Raw genomic sequence first — 21,402 nt, 5'->3', positions numbered from 1 at the left:
AAATTCATGTTTTATTATTTATTAATTTTAGGAATTTTATTTTTGGTGCAAAGGGCCACTCTTTATGATCCTTTTATGATTTCTATCAATTCTAAATTTAAAATACAGTGCACTTTTTAAGAGGATAAGTTACAGAAGAGTTTCTGACCTGCCTTGGTAAAAGAGGTTCCTTCACCATGGGTCTCCTAAAATGATGAAGTCACTAGTTTGTACAAAAACAAATTTAAAACAATGCCTGAGATAGAAATTTCTTAAAAGATTCCAAAGTACATATAATGTTTTATACTTTTGCTGAGCAAGGTCCTTTCCCTAAACCACTGAAATGGTCAAAAAGGAATATAAATTAGTCATGAACCATCGGTCCAAGTCCCAAGGGAAAAAAATAGGCTATCATAAAGCAAAACCTTTAAAGTATACTTGTATTAGGACTAAAAGGCATTCATACTGTCATTTCTTTAAATTATCAATAGCATCACCATCGGGGCTATAGAGGACTACAGAGAGATCTAGTGAACACAGATTAAGCTGTTAGTTTTTTAGAAGTGATTGGAAGACTTGGATTTGCAAAACCATACTTGTCCCAGGGAATAATTAATGTGAACTAAGTACAAAGTGGTAAAGGGTTTCAGTTTCCTTCTACCTCTGAGGTCCTGTGATAGCATAGATTTACAAGGATAGCACATACTTAGGTGTCTCCACCTACTAATTCATATAAACTTAACTATAATAATCTTAATAATAATAATAATAATAATATTTATACTCTGGAGAAGAGAGAAATTTAGCCCTTTCACATTATAAGGGGTAGAGATACAATCCACCATCCCCTGCATTCTATAAAATCTACGTAAATTTGTTGACCTTCCCTTCATACCAGAAAAGAAATCTGAATTATTATGATATTTAAAGATAAAATATACTGATACTATATAATACTATACATATATTGTATGTGTTTTTGAGTTTCTAAACTTTTCTGTGCTGTCTGGTGGCCTTCATGTCTTATCTTCCACAAAACTCTCAAAACATTCCCATTTAAATTCTTATGCCAACTTGTTTCCTTTATTGATTGAATTGGTTGATTCCCTTTATTTATTGAAACCACGATGGAGAAAGTTGCAATGTGGAAAAAATAACTATATAGCATTTTAATATTTACAAAATGCTTTACAGATTTTGTCTCATGTGATTTTTCCATCAATTCTATGAGATAGATGTCATTATGATTCCTATGTGAGGACAAGAGGATGATTATAATTTAAGCACTAAAATAAGTCATGGTTGGGGTCTAGGCCTAAGATTAATGTCCCTTGCTATATTAAATACTCTCCTCTTTACATACATCTGTCAATCTCCTTGTTAAAATGTGATGCTCAGCCGTTGGCACAATATGTCAGATTTATTCTCTTCAGGGCTTTCTTCATCTGACTATATTTCTTCTCCTCTAGGATCTAATTTATAGACTATAGAACTTTGTTATAGGTCCTTTCTTCTAAGGTAGTTTTAGCATTTTCAATTAAGGGCATGCAAGAGAGACCAAGATTAATGTATTACTATTTTTTGAATTTTGGTGTTTTAATCTTTGGCTATTAATATCACATCATTTTGTGACCTAAGTAATCCATTTAATTACTCAAGACCAGGGAAACCTTCCCACTGGTCTCCTAGCTATGTATGGTCAACTCAATGATTGATACTTCTACCCCCTTCCACTCTTTCACTTCTCAGAAAGCATGGACAGCAAGGGATTTCTGGATCACAGAGCCCTTTCCACCAGAAACAAACCAGTTCAAATATCTCTGGATCAGTCATATCAGGAGAGAATTTTGTTTGTTTGTTTAGGTTTTGGGGGGGTGTTTTTAGGTTTTTGCAAGGCAATGGGGTTAAGTGGCTTGCCCAAGGCCACACAGCTAGGTAATTATTAAGTGTCTTGAGACCAGATTTGAACACAGGTACTCCTGAGTCCAGGGCTGGTGCTCTATCCATTGTGCCACCTAGCTGCCCCTGAGGAGTGAATATTTCTTAAAAGTACAAATCTATTTAATCTCTAGTTGAATTATAATAGTAAGAGCAGTATGGAATTTCACTGCACATTTAATATCAAGGATAATGTACTGGGTTTGAAGATTGGAAATCTAAGCTTGAATTCCAGCCTTCCTGTATCCCTATTGTTCCATCACTTAAACTCTCTGGGACAAAGTTCCTCATAAGTAAAATAAAATAATTGAACTAGGTGACCTCAGTTTTATGGGAAAACTTCCTCAAAGTTTTAAATGGGGATGCCACATGCTTATCCCCCTTTTCCTCTAGGAACATAACCCTTCAGTGGGGACTCTATCCTCATAAAATTGAAGAGGACAGTCGGGGGAGAGGCTAGAAGACAGGAAAAATTTGGGAAGAGAGCGGGTTGAGATTACCCCAAGTCATACTTGGGTTAAGACACTGGATGTCTGGCATCCAAAGGAATAAGATGACATGACTTCAATGGCTTACAAGTATATGGACACTCTAATAGAGAAAGCTTAGACAAAGAAGCAGATATTGAAGCAGTCATTATTTTTCCTTTCTGATTAGGTCAAAGTGTGTGTTAGAAGTCAGAAGAGATAAGGTGGATCCTCTGTAAGTAATGACTTTCAATAGTTCAGAGATTCATAGGTCAAGAATGGCAACAAGGGTTGGGGCGTTGTGGAAAGAAGAACCTTAGAATCTGAAAGGGAAAGAGAGAGAGAACGTAATAGCTATAAGCTAGTTCCTCTCACCAATCTTTGCAGGTAAATGCTTGGGGAGATATTTATTTATTCTGATAATATTATCATGGATACAGATATTTTTGGCAATTCTCATTGGGATCTGCCTTCAGAATATAATACATTATTTTGACTGTCCTCCATGAGAGAGAAGTATTTCCTTTGAGAATGGATTCAATTTTCAGGAATAGAAAAGTCATTCAGCATCAAGATTGGTGAGAGCAGCAGGGGAAAGGTAATATGTATGATAAAATGGATTGTCTTTACTTAGATAATAAGTGAGGGGTGACCTTAAAGTCATAAGTTGCTCATATTGCATCAACCATAACCTGATACCAATGATAATTTCCACAGAGGAGCTCAAAGATGTTTTGAGTAATGCCAGCAACACCAGCAAAAATGTAGAAACTTCCAAAGTAGATACTCTGAAGGACCACTGTTCGTTAGAATGTAAAATTTCTGGTGTGCTTGTTAAAAAGAGCACTTGCAGAATTTCATTACTTTATAGTGACACCTCATAATTAGCTAGCAAAACACCGCCACTACAACATTATATAATATGTCGTACTTGCTTAGTTTGGGGAACATCACTGTTTTAATTACAAGAGTCACCAATGGTTCACAGTGTGCATCTTAGGGCAGCCATTTTTTTTTCCATTTGTGCTGAAAATTATTGTTACCTTCCTGCAGAGGATGAAGGAAGCCCCAGATATATTAATACTGAAAATGTATTTAGAGACTTTAATTAGAAAATTTCTATAAATCATTTTTAAATCAGTACACTTGTAAAACTTTTAAACTTCCTCAGACAAATTAATTCCCATATAAACACAAATATTATTCATCACCCACACCAATCCTTCATTATTTGCCAGTCTATTCTATAATTTATTTCTGAAGATAGAAACATGTAAGACTGTCTTAGGAATATGTAAACTCTTGCATGCTGTCTGTGAATATATATTTAAAAAAAGATGAAAGTTCACTGAAAGAATTTGAAAATTGTAAGTGAACAAACAGTATTCCATCAAAAATTTTAATGCACCAAAATATAGCTTTGGATACATTAATAAAAAACTTGCTTGAATGTACCTAGAATTTTATCTATTATTTTCCCAATTAAGTTTCTTGAGAGCAGGAATTTTTGTTTGCCTTTCTTTGTGTTTAATAAAGGTTTGCTGATTAGTTGATTACAAGTTAAAATTCTGTTTTGATTGTAAGTGAAAATAAACATTTCTAAACTGTAGAATTCTCAGGAAAGGATAGAGTCTGGGTTCTCAGTATGCATATATTTTATATTGTCTAAAAATGATGAATGCTCCTCATAATTTATAATATGAATTATTGCCACAACCTAAGAAAGACATCTAAAGGGGTCATTTTTCCAGAACATTAATAAATATTTTTCTTTTCCCTAAGAAAAGAAGGGTGACTCTTCAAGGAGTTACTGGCACACTTAGAAGCCTACGAAAGGGATTATATCTCTACACTTTCTTCCATGTTGAATAATAATGTGATGACAGTCATATAAAAATCAGGTCATTATCATGTAGAAATGGTTATTAGATCCAAGTCATCTTTGTACTGAAAACTTTACTAGGATGCCTTCTATAACTTTATTATAGCTTTATATATGCTATAAATTTTTCTAACTTTAATATAATTTAATTAATTTTACTAGGATGTCTTCTATAAAACCATAATTACTATCACTGCCAATCATGACAACTTGGATTTGTGTTGTGCTATAGGGATGGAGCTGAGGGATTTGTGATAATACTGGTGTAGAGAACTCTCTATAAAGAAAGTCTCCTTCCCAGGACACTTGGACATCACTCTGTAAGACATAGTTATAGAGAGTCGCCCTCATCATTATTTCCAGAAACTAATCATTCTGAAAATCATACCTCTTCAATAGTCTATGCACCTGGGAATTGTCCCTGTGATTAGAAAGGATGAAGAGTGAATATGGGAGACCTCTCCCTAGATATTCATCTAAGCAGGTGCTGCAATGTACCACCTTGTCTATAGGACTTCAATATCCCCATACACTCAAAGTACTCTCTTCCCCTTCCCATTTTCATCTTCTTTTTACATGTTTTTACATCGTAACTTCCTGGAGGACAGAGATTATTTTACCTTTTAAAAAAAAATAATCTCAGATCTTGGCTTAATTATTATTTATTGACTGAACTATCAGAGAATTGAGAAGTGAAGTAATTTTCACAGGAATATACAGCCAGTGTATCAAAGTCAAGACTTGAACCAGGCCCTTTCTGGATTCAAAGCCAGTTCTCTATCTATCATACCAAGATGCCTTTCATTTGCACTTTATTTTTTTTATTTTATTTTAGGTTTTTTGCAAGGCAAATGGGGTCAAGTGGCTTGTCCAAGGCCACACAGCTAGGTAGTTATTAAGTGTCTGAGGCTGGATTTGAACTCAGGTACTCCTGACTCCAGGCCTGGTTCTCTATCCACTCTACCACCTAGCTGCCCCTCATTTGCACTTTAAACTTTATAACATATTTTCTCTACAACTCTGTCAACCAGATAGGATAAGTGTTATTATCCCTATTTACAGAAGCAAATTTGGTCTCAGAGAGGTTGTTTTGTCTATGGTCAAACTCCAAGTATCCAGTATTGGAACCAGGATCCATAGGTCAGTCAATTTCAAATCCAAAGTTCTTTCAACTATACTATATGACCTCTACTCACAAGAAGCTGGAATTATTTTCTTCAGAATCTGTCACCAAATTTGCCTGTTTGAAGGGACTTTAAACTCTGAAGAATTACCTACTTTATTTTTGATTGAAGAACAAAGCTGTGCTCTCTCATTCTGAGAATGAAATGCTTATAGTCATCAGAATGGATTAAAATGTCTAATTTTTAATAATAAAAATAGCTTAAGTAAAGTGAAATATGTAAGACCCAGATGAGATGAGTGAGCTCTGGGAAAGGAGAGGAAAACATTTGAAAGTCAGAGCTTTCTCTTACCAAAATGAATTCAGGTCTCCCTTGGACATTTTTCCATTTGATACTGGAAAAATGAAAATTTATTGAGAAAAATAAATATATGTGCATGCATGGGAATGTGGCCACATGTGCATTTGGTGGGGGTGGGGAGTGTCAGGGTATAACCTTTCAAAAAAAGAAAAATTATTTTGAGCACTTTGAGAGTAACTTAAACTGAATACCTTTGGGAGAAAGAAAGGGGAAATGAATACAGATTGTAAGTACTAAATTTCATTTTAAATACACTTAGGTTTAAGCATTTGGGGAAAAGTACCTGTCACAACACATTTTAAAATATGTCAAGCTCAAAATATTTGAGGACAAAGTAGCAGATCTTACAAGGGGATGACAGTCCCCAGAATCACACCCTTGATGGAAATGTCATCTGCTTATCTGAAGAGTGACTGGATATTGATCTTATGTTTTGAGAAGTAGAATGGTCAAAAAGCAACATGATGAAACGGGCCAAAGGTGTCTCATCATCTCCTGAGTATCTGAAGTTCATGAGGTGTTCTTAAAAGAAAAAAAGGGATAAAATTATGAGGGTTGAACAATCAGCCATTGGGTTGATATTTTGGGCTACGTATCTCACTAAATCATTTTTCACTAATCCCCATAATTTTAAGTCTGCCACTTTGAGAGTCACAAAAGTATTTTCCTAAAGCCTCAATCTTGGACATTAGCCTCAGTTTTGGGGGTGTTTTTGTTTTTTTAGATTTTTGCAATGGGGTTAAGTGGCTTGCTCAAGGCTACACAGCTAGGTAATTATTGAGTGTCTGAGGCTGGATTTGAACTCAGGTACTCCTGACTCCAGGGCTGATGCACACTATCCACTGTGCAACCTAGCTGCCCATTAGCCTCGGGTTTTAAAAGTTATCTCAGTGTATTATAGATCCCACAAAAATTGAAAACTTCTAAATATGACTCAATTGTAGATTGTATATTTCTTGCCAAGCATCAGCCTAATTAATTGGTGAAGACAGAAATAATATTAACCACAAGGTGATCAATTTTTCAGCCAGCCAGTTCACAGATTATCTACCAGATCACAAATAGGCTATGGTTTGCATTAGTGAAGTGACCGCTCACACTGTTGAACTCATGGCTCTTTAAAAATACTGAGTATTAAGTCCTAGAGATGACTATTTGGCAATGATATGGGAAAATATAGTCAGCCCCTTCCACAACAGTTCAAATTTATCTTTCAATGTTATAGCCTAAATTTACAGATGAGGAAATCAAAGTGATCCATAGTCATATGAAAAATTGCTCTAAATCACTACTTATTAAAGAAATGCCAATTAAAGCATCTCTGAGGTATCATCTCACACCTCTCAAACTGGCCAATATGACCAGAAAGAATGATCAATGTTGGAAGGGATGTGGGGAAATCTGGCACACTAATACATTGTTGGTGGAGCTGTGAATTTATCCAACCTTTCTGGAGAGCAATTTGAAATTACACCCAAAGGACAAAAAAAAATGTGCATACCCTTTGTTCCAGCCGGGTCTATATTCTGAACATATCATAAAAAATGGTAAAAACATCACTTGTGCAAAAATGTTCATAACAGCACTGTTTGTGGTGGCAAAGACCTGGAAATTAAGTGAATGTCCTTAAATTGGGGAATGGCTTAGCAAACTGTGCTATATGTATGTCATGGAATGCTATTAGAAACCAGGAGGGATGGGAATTCAGGGAAGCCTGGAAGGATTTGCATGAACTGATGCTGGGTGAGATGAGCAGAACCAGAAAAACACTGTAAACCCTAATAGCAACATGGGTGCAATGACCAACCTTGATAGACTTGCTCTTTCCATTAGTGCAACAATCAGGGACAATTATGGACTATCTGCGATGGAAAATATCATTTGTATCTGGAGAAAGAATTATGAAGTTTGACAAAAACCAAAGACTATTACCTTCAATTTAGGGGGAAAAAGTTATCTTATTATGTAATTTTGCTATTTCTTATACTTTATTTTTCTTCCTTAAGGGTATGATTTCTCTCTCATCATATTCAACTTATATCAATGTATACCATGGAAACAACATAAAGACTAACAGACTACCTTCTGTGGGGAGTGGGGGAAAATAAGCAAGAATAGGGGAAAAATTGTAAAACTCAAAAATACATAAAATTTTTCATGAAAAAACCCAAAGTTCTAGACTATAGAAAAACTTTGAGGAAAATGGAAATAATTCAAAGAAAGAAATCATAGGAAAATTACACTTTAGATTAAGAAGGGACTCTATTTTATGATTTAGGATATCAAGATGGTGCAGAGCAGCCAGGAAGACAAGTTCAAATCTGGCCTCAGATATTTATTAGCTACATGACCCTAGACAAATCACTTAACCTACATTTGCCTTAATCCACTGGAGAAAGCAATGGCAAATCATTTCAGTTTGCTTGTCAAGAAAATTCCAAATAGGATCACAAAGAATAAGACTGAACAACAGTGACAAGCTCAGGGCAATCAATAATCAAAAATTTGTTAAGTACTTATTATTTGTTAGACACTGTACTCCCAGGAGATTACAAAAATGTTTTGAACAATGAAAGATGAGGAAAAACTGAGACTCAGAGACTTAGTGATTCATCTAATGTCATTTTGATAGAAAGCAGAGTTGATATTCTGATTCTAGAAGCCAGATGCTCCTGATATTGACACAGAAAATCTGATATAACGGTCACAAGGCTAAAAACCAACATAAACCCTAAAAAAAGGCAACTTATAGGGAGAAAACACTAATAATCTTAGCTACACCCTCTTGTCTCTCTAAGAGACATAGAGGGAAAATGCAAGGGGACATCTGGCATCTAGCTTTGGCAGTAGTTCCTAAGAACAAATCTTCAGGGTTGGGAGACTTGCCCTGTTTAGAATGCAGTCCAGAGAAAACCTTTCAAAAATTAGAAGGAAGGGAAATTAAAATTAAGGATATTTAACAAAGTAAAAAAATAAAACAATTAAATTTCCATTTGAAATTTCTAAATTTCAAGTTATCCTTCCTAATGCAAAAACTTAGCACTCATCTTTCTGAGTCATGGCTTGGCAGTCCTAAATTTAATAATCTATAAGCAAATAAATAGAAGTAAGTAAATAAATGTATGAATGAACAAATGATTAAATAAAAACAAAGTACTAAATAAGTGATTTAAATTTTTGTTGATTGTTAGCATTTATATAGCATTTCATATATTTGATTACTGTGGTACTAACAAAAAAAAACTTTACAAATAATATCTTGTTGCAGCCTCACCTTAATCCTATATTACAGGTGCTATTATCTTCATTTTACAGATAAGGAAACTGAGGCAAGAGGTGATTAAGTGGCTTGCCCAGAGTCATATAAGTCATACATTTGTGAGATTGCATTTATACTTCTTGATGCCAAGTCCAATAGTCTGCCCATTTTGTCATCCAATATGCTCATGATTTAAAAATCACAATTTCAAAATTTAACAAGGTCTCCTTTAGATGACTTCGTATTATCCTAAGTACTTTAAAATGGAGAACAAGAATTTTATTTAATAAGTAAAATTGTGTATCATGCTCTTTTTTGGCAAGGTAATGGGGTTATAAGTGATTTGTCCAAGGTTACAAAGCTAAACAGTTATTAAGTGTCTGAGGCCAGATTTGAACTCAGGTACTCCTGAATCCAGGGTTGATGATGCTCTACCCACTGCACCACCTAGCTGCCCTATCATATTCAAATAGAAGTTCTATCCCCAATCAAGTCATTAAGTCCTATTGCCTCATCATGATATAACAGTAAGGGGATTACTGAAGACAATGCCACACAGACTCTGATAGGTACATTAGGCTGGAAAAAGGTTTCAGTCCTAGCCATGACCTCCTGGCCTGTCATACAAAGATTGATCTAGCAACAGATAGAGTAACCCCACCATCAAATAGGTTTCATAAGTAATTAATGCCCTTTTTAAAGAGAGCAACTTTGGTCTGCTATTTGGTAGAAGAGTTGCCCTATATGACATTGGCTAGAAAGCCAACTGAAACAATGGGTGCAGGAATTTATATTCTATTAGAGTAAAATGGCATACATAGGGGAGTGATAGGGAGCAGTATTTTGGAGAGAGAAGTAAGAGAATACCGTTACTAGAGTAACAGGGCACTTGATTGAGATGTCCTTCCTGGGAACTGGATTTAATTACTGTTGATTTGATTACTGCTCTCAGCAATTGAGTTGGAAAAGATGAATATGTTGGTGGGAGGGGAAAAGAATGGTTAGTTATGTGTGACACAGAGATTGGCAAAAAGGGGTATAATTCAGAAAAAGAGAATGGAGAGTGAACTTGAGCTTCAGGTAAAGGACAATGTTACCCCATATCTTGCTGGAGCAGAATGAAAGATAAAGGTTGTACCATTCATACCTGTCCTACCCCCAGAATAGCTTCTTCCTACTATCTACATATTTCTACCCTTCCTGGCATGTATTATCCCAATTCCTTGCAGCTGTTGAGTTTGAATAACTTAAAAAAAAAGAAAAGATAAAGGCAAACAAAAAGAAGGATTCTTAGTGGTGAAATACTAGACATATACTATAGTGCATTTGACATATGGACAAAGGAACATATCAGTTTAGCAAAGTCATGTCAATGAAATACAAAAAAAAATTATAAACCTATTAATGGAAAATGTTGTCATCTCCATTTATATCATTAGAGTGGATATTAAAATGACATAATTTACTTTCATAGAAATTAATAAGAAAAATTAAATCACATGCTTTATTAAAAACTTCATTTTACAAACCATAAATGAACAGTTGGCAGATATTTTTGTCAATTAAGATCTAATTTAAGAACAAAAAAGCAAAATTAGTCACATGGTAAAAAAAGAGAATAATAAAATAGACAAGGCATTTTCACATTTTTTGTCACAATCAAATCATTTTTTATCTTCTAAACCCAAACAGAAAATGTTAAATTCACTCAGAAGAAACCCAGAAAAGATTATTTTCAGAAATGTAATAAGTTGCTAATGCTCACAGTATATCCCCCTTTTATTCATCATCGAGTCCAGAAATAAATTGTGTTAACACCTAACATTATTAAGTTGTTAGAAATCATGCACTCCCTTCTGAATAACTAATAGAAAATATGCTAAGTGTCATAACATGTGGTACAAAACCTGTACAAGTAATTTCAAAATATTTAATACCAACATCTTATAAATAAAAAAGTATAAATATTCTTTTTTATCAAATGATTACTTTGCCAGAACACTTACTTTCCTCAAAACACATATATTTCTCCATCATCTATAGTTTACTGACACATCTTTCATCCAGGGGTACTAGAGTAAATGCAGTATTTTTTTTAAACACAGCTAGATAGCATAGTGGAAATAGTTCTGGGTTGAAAGTCAGGAAGGTCTGAGTTCAAATACAGCCTTATATATTAATAACTATGTGACCCTGAGCAAATCACTTAACTACTTTGTCTAAGTTTCCTCGATTGTAGGAAGTTCAAGTGAGATATTTATAAACTGCTTGGCACAGTTTCTGCAACATAATAGGTGCTCAATAATCAATAAATAAACATATATTAATAATAATAATAATAATAATAAATGAGAATTCTTTTCCCTTCACTTCCCTAAATATCATCCCCATTTTATAACTGAGGCAATTACGTCTCCTTCATATACTTTTTCTTCTGTACTCTATTGTCTGACTTCCCAAATCCCAAGTTGTCATAAATGGATTTCTATTTTTATACAACTAAGAGATACACCTACAGGATGAAGGACTTTAAATGATGTCAAATGGGAGTAATTATCAAAATAGTCAAATGTCTTTTAGACTTGAAAAGGAATTTCAAGAACATTTACTCAACTTTTTGATTTAAGAAATGAGACCCAGAAAAATCAGATTATTTATTCACACAAGTAATCATTTCACATTTCTCTCCTCCTCAAATGATGGTCCTTAAAGGTCCCACAAAGATCTACAAACAAGATCTATAAAAGATACTCAAAGATCTACAATTTCATTCATAGTTTAACATTTTCCAACTGAGGACTTAATAAATATTGGTTTAATTGAATTGAATGTAACTTCATCTACACCTTATGAATTGCTGCAGTCACAAAAAAAAAATCATCACTTATGACAAACCCCACTGGTGGTGAAACTCTGAAGTTAACCAATCACTCTCATTCCCCCATTCTTCTTTGCCTAATTAGAGTTGATCTCTTTATATCAACCAAATAGTCCATCTGGGGAAGGCATTCTAAGTCTTACCAACATTCTGGAATAACTTTCAAGAATATAGTCATCTCAGTGACTGAAGTTAACAAAAGAAGACATCAAAGGAAGCTTAAAATAAATATAATTATAATATCTACTCCTCAGAAACAATTTCATTTTGCAAGTGAAGAAACTCAAAATTGGAGAAATTGTGACTTGTCCAAGGTAAAAAGAAATATGTAGCAGAAATGAGATTTGAACCTAGGTTTTCTAACTCCAAATATATACTTTTGTATTATACAATGTTAACTCTGGAAGTTAGGGGGTTAATTTTTCCCCCATCTGTCATTTGTTAGTCACTTTTCAAGACTATATAAAATTTAACACATATCTTGTTGTAAATCAATAAGTAAAGAAATAAATAAAAGGCAAGTCTTCATTAAATGAACAAAAATTTGCACAACCTAAGGAATGGAGAACCTGATTTTAATTTATCCCTGCATGCATCTGTTAATGATACTGTCTATTTAAAACAGCTATTAAAAGTCTATATCATTTACATAATGGGGAAAAAAAACCTCATTGACTCTCTTACGCTAACATTAGGGCTCAACATAGGGTTTTTGCTCTAAAATGGAAACACTTAAAAATCCAAAGAGCTTTATAATTTAAGTCAGTCTCTACCATTTTCAAAAACAATGAAACACTTTAGTAAATTCAGTGGGGCCAAGGGAGGAAACATTTGGCTGCTATTTTATCTCAGAATTTTAGGTTTTATTTCTTAGATTTACAAATTTTACTTCTTCTAAAGAGAATACACTTTCAATATTCTAATCAACAAGGATGGCCCAAAGTTTGCAAAATGGGTGACTGGCCGGACAGTGCTATTCAGAAGGCTATTCATTACCATGACATGTAAATACCTACAGTGGCAAGTATTAATACATAGCGTTACAAACTACAGGATCATTTTTCATCTTCTTCTACATGTCTCCAGAAAAAAATCCCATTGTTTAAATTCCTAAAATGTCAATGTGAATACAATCCGGGATTACTATTATCTAAGACAGTAGAGCAAGATCTCCCCAAATTATTTAAATACATTTTCCAAAAATACAGATATTCAAAATGTATAATTATTCATGTGCCATCTTCAGTGATGACTGAATGGGCTCTTAAAGAAAGGATGAGAGCCACAACAAATACTGTTCAGAGGTGAAAATGTTAACCAACATGTTTGTGTGGAATAATTTATGAGGATCTTGTTTCACTGAACACAGCAGGTAGTATGCATTGAATGAATGAATTATATATGTATATATGCATATGTACACAGTGTTATTATGAAGATCAAATGAGATATTTGTATTGTGCTTAGCATAGTCTTTGGCATATAATAGGTAATGATCAACAATCAATAAATAAATATTATGAATAATTTATTTTCCCTTCATTTCTCTAAATATAAATATAAATAAATATAGACATATATTCATAAGTATTTCTCTAGAAATTATAGTATTTTCAGAGGGAAGGGAAAGGGACTGTGCTAAATACTTTACAAATATTATCTAATTTGATTTTCATAAAAACTCTACAAGCAGAAGCCATTATCTCCATTTTACAGTCAAAGAAACTGAGGTAATCATAGATTAAGAGATTGGACAAAGACCATATAGCTAGTAAATGAATGAGGTCAAATTTGAACTCTGATTCAAAAGACAGGGAAGTCTCTGACTCTGAAGCAATCTAACTCTACATTAAATGAGGGCAAATGTTTAAGAAAATAAGACTTTAAGGACTTAAGGAAGTTTTATTGCATTAATCATAATCCTGATGGCTTTCTTAAATCAGTTCAAATGTATAAATGTAGTATTGTAAGAAAGGAGAAGTGGCACAGTAGATAAGAGGCTAGATCTGGAGTCAGCAAGATTCATCTTTCTGAGTTCAAATCAGACCTCAGAAATGTAGTAGCTGTGTGAACCTGAGTAAGTCACTTCACCCTGTTTTGTCTCAGTTTTCTCATTAGAGAAGAAAATGGTAAGCCATCCCTGTATCATTTCCAAGAAAACCCCAAATGGGGTAATGGAAAGTTAGATGGGATGAAAAAAAGTGAATAAAAAGAAAGGGGACAGAGTCTATGTCCTTGGTAAAATCCTTGGAAGTAAATAGATAGATAGATAGATAGATAGATAGATAGATAGATAGATAGATAGATAGATAGATAGATGATAGATGAATAGACAGATAAATGGATGGATAGATACACACACATGCATACACACACACACACACACACACACACACACACACACACACACTACTCCCCAAGTATGCTCTGAGTTTTCTCCCTAAGGAAATCCTGTTTTCATTATTTGTTCAAATAGATTTGGTTTTCCCATTGTTTTCCACTTGTTTTCAAATGGATTTCCAAGAGTGAGTGAAGATCACTGGCAATCCAAAACAAAAGGGAAAAAACTCCTAAGGAAAGGATATTGTAGATAGCCTTCCCTCTCAAAGTAAGTATGTAGGTATGTATATATTTATATAAATATATATATATATATATATATGTATGTATGTGTGTGTGTGTGTGTGTGTGTGTGTGTGTATAAAGACTACTGAGAGTATACCTCTCTACTTCTCTGCCTCCCCAATTCCCAATACCCCAAATGGAATGGTCCAAGCATATTTCCAAGTACCTTTGCCTTGCGAAAGTGGTAGACAACCAGCATGCTAATGAAATCAAGCAGCATACACAGGATTTGGAAGGAGATAATGGCCAGCCGCAAATACTTGTCCTCTTGGGCAGAGCAGGGTCTATCATCAGCACAAAAGGAGCAGCCTTCCTTGCATGGCAAGCAGATGTGAACTTCCTCTAATTTCTCATCCCCAGCAAAATGGTGATCTGAAAGTTCCAAAAGAAACCCTAGTGTCAGTGGTATGGCAGATCAAGTTAGTAGGGAAGCCCAAAGTTAGAATCCATTTTTCACCCCTTCATTTTTGTCCCTTCTTTTCCATTTAGACCAAAAAACAGACGTGTTACTCCCCAGATATACTGTTTTCTCCCTAAGGAAATCCTGTTTTCATTATTCATTCAAATAAATTTGGTTTTCCCAGCATTTTCCACTTGCTCAAATGGGTTTCCAGAGTGAGTGAAGATCACTGGAAACCCAAAACAAAGGAGAAAAAAAAACTCCTAAGGAAAGAATATTGTAGACAACATTCCCTCTCCAAGTTCCTCCTCCACAAATTCTGGGGACATAATAGAACTTTAGTTTTTACTTGAATTATTCATTCATTCATCAAACATTTATTGTTTATCAGTGAATGTCTGCTTATTAACTTAACTGATCAAGTTCAGAGAGAAAGTAAGGGAGTCGATTACACTCACATCGCAGCCAAGAATATCCCACACTGTCAGAGCTCCTTGACCTACATGGCTCAGGATCTGAAAGAAGGCTTTGATTGCTCTTTAATTCAGCAAAAATGCCATCAACTAAGTTCATTAGTTCTAAATTGGATAAAATGGCACTTAATCAACACTTGTTCACCATGCAATTGCCTTATGATGGTGGATCCCTTGCAGAGAACACAATCCATACTTATAGACTATTCACATAATTTCTCCCTTTGCTTTCCCAAAGAAAACTCCCCTACTATGACTGCTTTGGATCCTTCCTCATAACAGATTCTCTTGTCTCAGTCATCTAAAAACATCTGCCTGAGCCCATAGGCAGAGAAGTATTTATTTGGGTGTATTCATTTTAACTAGTATCATATTAAAATCAAATATTAGAAAATATTTTATGCTTTTCATGAAACATAAACAGAAGGGAGTCTATAGAAAATATAACATGCAGTAAAACCTTGTCACATTTGGCAGTTCCAAGAATGTTTTAACATTTAAAGTAAAATTTTATTTAAAAGTAAAATAATATTTTTCTAATGTTAGATAGTAATTCCCTCTATTTTTCATCTTCAATATCTGCCCTTCTACTGGTTCCTCTCCCACATCTATGTTTAATAAAACTACTTAAAACCAGAATATTTGAAACTACAAACTACTGTAGTTATATGGAAAGATACAAGAGGTTTGGATGAATATACTCTATGTGAAGCCCATGCTCGGAAAATTGTATTTAAAACAAAGCTCCAATATTTATGTCTTTTACTGAATTTGTCCTTGCTCCTAAAATATTAATTCAGTGGAAAATATTCTGGTTCACTAAGGCTTTACAAACAAAGTCAATTTGTCTTTCTTGCATTTTTGCAACCATAACCCAAATTGTCCAATAACTTTAGAAAAAAGCACAGGTATTTCAGGAGATAACCAAATGCATAATGAAAAGTACAAATAATTTTGAATAGATAGATGGATAGACAGACAGATGGATGGGTGGACAAATGGAGATAGAGAGATAGATGGATAGATGGTGGATGGATAGGTGGATGAAAAGCTGGATGATAAATAGGTAGAAAGATAGACAGACAGATGTAAAGAGACAGACAGACAGATAGACAGATGATGGAAAGATGGATAGATGAAGATAGATAGATAAATGAGAGATGATGGATGGATGGATGGATGATGGATGGATGGATGGATGATGGATGTATAGACAGATGGATGGATGGATGAACATACAGACAGATAAAAGTAGAGAGATGATAGATAAAAATGAGCATTGTAAAGTGCTTACAATATGTGCTAAATGTTGGTAATAAAAACTTAACAAACAAGACTGACAAATCTTGCCCTTAAGGACTTATATTCTAATGGGGAAAGATCACACATAGCAAGAAGCTGGAAAGTCATCTGAAGATACTTCAGGAGGTGTCAGAGACTTCAGTCCCTGTAATATAGAGAAAAAAGCTCACCTATCAGAGTTTGGGGGGACAAGAGTAAAGTGCGGTGGAATGGAGTTCATTAGATAGTAAAGCCATTAAAATGGGAACAACCAATTTGAAACAAAAGGCATTTAATGCTTATTGTGATGCTGAGGTCTGAGCTAGTAAGGGGCATATTATTACAAGGTGAAAAAAAAGAAACAATGGGAAGGGGACAGAGTTACATTTTTCTCTCTACCTAAGGTTGAATCCATTTCAATATGTTCTTAAAGGTACTATTTTTCTTTGCTTTGTATTACTGGCATCTCTTCACCTTTCCTTATATTTTTTCCTTTTTTTGATTTTATTTTTGGAAGGCAAAGAGGTTAAGTGATTTGTCCAAGGTCACACAGTTAAGTAAGTATTAAGTGTCTGAGGCTGAATTTGAACTCAGGTCCTCCTGAATCTAGAGTCGATGCTCTCTCCATTGCCACCTACCACCCCCCTTTATATTTTTCATATTTAATATTCTCAATGACATTACAGTTACATGTAATGTTTCACATTGGGTTTATTCTCATTTGCCTAGGCTTCCATTGCTCTATAGGGTTCTTAGGTAGACAGAAAATATTAATTTTCATATATTTTAATCTTTGGGCCATTACTTTGGACAATAGAGAAACAAGCTTGGGCAAGGAACTGACAGGGCATGAGGTAGAAAGATATCATGGACTATTAGAGAATTAAAAAGAAAGTTTTGTTCATTTGTACATGTAAAGTATAGCCTATGCAACTTGATCTATGTCATTTGAGATGTACAATTGACATGTGTCATGCAGCACCTTCCCGGCCATTTGTCATAGGGTTCTGAGTGAATCCTAGAGTCAGTTTCCAGTGTTTATAGCATTTGACCCAGACTTTTATTTTATTTTAATAAGAGTCATCAGCCTCCAGCAATAACCTTAACTTCCTTTGGATTTTTCTCAGACTTTAGAAGGATCATATCAGGTCTATAAATAGAAAATTCATTGATACAATATTGTCTTTTCTCCTTCCTATTTAAAGTTTTTGATAATGCATGCCTGAAAATATTCAAACTTTCTACAGGCTCCGACTTTCCTATTAAAGATCTAAATAAAAAGAACTCCCTCTCAGAATAACTTCTAGTCCTCACTATATGTCTATATATCTATTTTCATTGAAGAAAATAGCTATAGGCAAAGTAGGTTGAATGCGGGTCTCAGAAGCAGAAAAGATCTGAGTTTGAATCCTGTCTCACTCACAACCATATAACACTGGGCAAATCACTTAATTTCTATCAACCTCAGTTTCCCATTTATTTAAATGGGGATAATAATAGGACTTACATCACAAGATTGTTTTAAAGACCAAATGAGATGTCTTGCAAGCCTTAAAGTACTTTTTAAATGCTAGCTATTATTATTTCTAAATTCTGTCTTTGGTTTTTGAGGGTATAAAATTAACCAATCTCAATAGCTGAAGTTCTGGAGAGTTCATGTGGAAGGTCAACTACAGATGTCCACTTCTCAGCCTAACTGAATATGGGAGAAGGGCAGAAGAGACCAATTTAAAAGCAGTTTTATTAACAAGCATCAGTTATAACTCCACCTGTGCCCTGGCTTATTCAGAATAGATCCTGTGAGTTATTTCTCCTTTTCCACATAATAGGTATTATAATGCTTACAAAATATACACTAACTTGATTCACATCCCCAATTCTTCAAAATCTATGAACTTTGTAAGGGCTTTAGATTCTTCCACAACCCTAGCACTGTGTTGTCATCTCCTGGACATTGCTTCAGGGGCATCCTACCCTATTATTTCAGAGGGGACTGAAAAAAAAAAGAATCAATACTCCCCAAAAGTGTTTATAGATTAAACAAATTTAGTTAGTTTTGTCTCTTCCTCAACTTCCCTTTCTACAATGAGCATCAATCAATTGATAAACCTTAAGTGCTGAGTATAGACCAGAGATTGTCAAATGCTGGGGGTTACAATTACTGAGGTTTAAATCAAAGTTTTCCTTCCTTTAAGAGAAATCATTTCTGCAGGATAAACAGACAGACAGATAGACAGACAAAACAATTAGATCATTGATAGATAATAGAGAAAATACAAAAGGGAGCTAAATAAATATGATTCTCTTATTGTAAAGATCACCCATAATCAACTTTTGACCCTTTAAGTATATCTACACAGCTACTTTCTTTGCATTTACATTATTTATTTCTTTTTTGACATCAACAGGATCAAGAGTAGGAAACACCAACTTTAAACTATCTCTTTCTGCACTCAGCTGTACAGGTTCCCTGAAAAAGCCCAGACACCTACAAGAATAGTCCCTCTCTTATCTGGGAAAACCTAAAAGACCCTAATAGACCCAAAACACCAATGTGAAAGTCCTGATAATGGGACAAAGAAGAAAGATCTCTGCCTTTTCCCAGGTTTTTAATCAATTCAACAATGACTTTTTTACACTATTGATAACCTTTCAGCGTCTTCATGGAACATCATTGTTTTAAGCAATCCTTCTTAATCTTGCAGGAAATTCCTCCTTGTTTTAGATAAATTATTTATTTCCATCAGCTTTATGATGGAACAATGATATTTGTCCTTTGCTTTTGAAGAAGAGAATGATATGAGGGAAGTAATGAAACCATGGAATGCCTGTGAATTGGATTTGAGTAAGGGGGTCTTGTGTTGCATCACCAGACTCACTTTCTCCTACAAAGCATCAGTGGTGAGAAATGAATCCAGATGACCAGAGACAGTCCTGAATACGGGGCAAGCAGGGTTAAGTGACTAGCCCAAAGTCACATAACTAGTAAGTATTTGAGATCAGATTTTAATTCAAGTCATTTACCCTCTCAGACTCAGCTCCTCATTTAAAAAATGAGGGGACTATTCATATATATACTACCTACTTCACAGAGCTGTTGTGAGAAGGAAATTAGATTTTTTGAGTCAACAAACATTGATTAAATACTTATGTGGGTCATAGCATCACACATTCAGAGTTGGAAGTTTCCTCAGTGAAAAGTCCAACTCCCAGATGCATCAGCAGGTTGTAAATTAACAAAGGTTATATGGTGAGTTAATTATCAGAGATGCAGTCGTGGTCTTTTATCTACAGAACTAGTGTTCTCTCTACCACAGGCACTGTCCAATGCAACACAGAAAAAGTCCCTACTTTCAAAGACCTTCTATTCTATTTCATTTCATTCACTTTATAAAAATGTAAGATATGTTGTAACATAGATTAGTGATGATGATGATGATGGTTGATATTATTGTCACTTTTTCCCTTTTTTTAGGTTTTTGCAAGGCAATGGGGTTAAGTGGCTTGCCCAAAGCCACACAGCTAGGTAATTATTAAGTGTCTGAGGCCAGATTTGAACTCAGGTACTCCTGACTCCAGGGCCAGTGCTCTTTCCACTGTACCAACTAGCTACCCCTCTTCCCTTCTTAATTCAAGAAGTTCCACCATCCCCCAACCCCCTCCTAATTGGCAGTGCAAAAATCTGATATAGTACATATACGATCAGGTTTAACATGCTTCCATTTTTGTCATGTTGTAAAAGAAGAATTAAAACTAAGGAGAAAAAAAATATGGGAGAAAGAAATAACATAGTTTGTTTTTGTTTCTTTTAAGTGAACATAGTATGCTTTTCCCTGCATTCAGATTCTATAGTATTTTCTCTTGATGTGCATGACATTTTCCATACAGGTCTCCAAAGGTTGCCCTTAATCACTGAACTACTGAGAGTTGCTGTACCCATCATAGTTGATCATCTCATAATGTTGCTGTTAAATGTGTACAATGTTCTCCTTATTCTGCTCATTTCACTCAACATCAGCTCATCCAAGTCTTTCCAGAATATTCCTAAATCCAGCTGCTCATGATTTTGAAGTATAATAGCACTCCATAACATTCAAGTACCATAATTTGTTGGCTTTCCCCAATTGATGGGTATCATCTCAATTTCCATGTTTTGCCTCTCAAAAAAAGATCTGCTATAATTTTTTTTGGTATATCTGGGTCTTTTTCCCCTTTTTTATGACCTCTTTGGGATACAGACCTAGCAAGGGAAATGCTGGGTTAAAGAAGATACACAGTTTTATTGCCCTTTGGGTATAATTCTAAATTGTTCTACAGAAAGCTTGGATCATTTCACAACTCCACCAAAAACACTTTAGAGTTCCTAGTGTTCTCTTGTCCCCTCCAACCATGATGTTCTGTTTAGTCATATTAGCCTATCTGATAGGCATGAGGTGGTACCTCAGAGTTGCTTTATTTTGCCTTTCTCTAATCAATAATGACTTGGAGCATTTTTTATGACTATAGATAACTTTAATGTCTTCATCTAAGAATTTCCTTTTCATATCCTTTGAACATTTATCGATTGGGGAATGACATTTTCTTATAAATTTAAGTCAGTTCTCTATATATTTTAGAAATGAGTCTTTTGTCAGAAACACTAATTGTAAAAATTGTTCCCAAACTTCTTTCCTTCTAATCTTGCTTTTATTTGTGCAAAAACTTTTCAATTTGATGTTATCAAAATTATTCATTTT

At 34.5% G+C, this 21,402-nt stretch overlaps 1 protein-coding gene across 1 annotated transcript in view; it reads right to left on the bottom strand.

Moving 5' to 3' along the window:
- The window catches only part of GPR158 (G protein-coupled receptor 158), a 326,379-nt gene that overhangs the window by 109,329 nt on the left and 195,648 nt on the right, over nt 1-21,402 (bottom strand). Inside the window, exon 4 of the mRNA XM_074195071.1 lies at nt 14,679-14,884. Coding sequence (XP_074051172.1) covers nt 14,679-14,884 — 206 coding nt within the window. The remainder of the gene's footprint in view (nt 1-14,678; nt 14,885-21,402) is intronic.

Source organism: Macrotis lagotis, chromosome 7 (genome assembly GCF_037893015.1).
Source record: "Macrotis lagotis isolate mMagLag1 chromosome 7, bilby.v1.9.chrom.fasta, whole genome shotgun sequence".
Lineage (NCBI taxonomy): Eukaryota > Metazoa > Chordata > Mammalia > Peramelemorphia > Peramelidae > Macrotis > Macrotis lagotis.
Note: the sequence above shows the minus strand (reverse complement) of the source record. Positions and strands in the feature narration are given on the sequence as shown.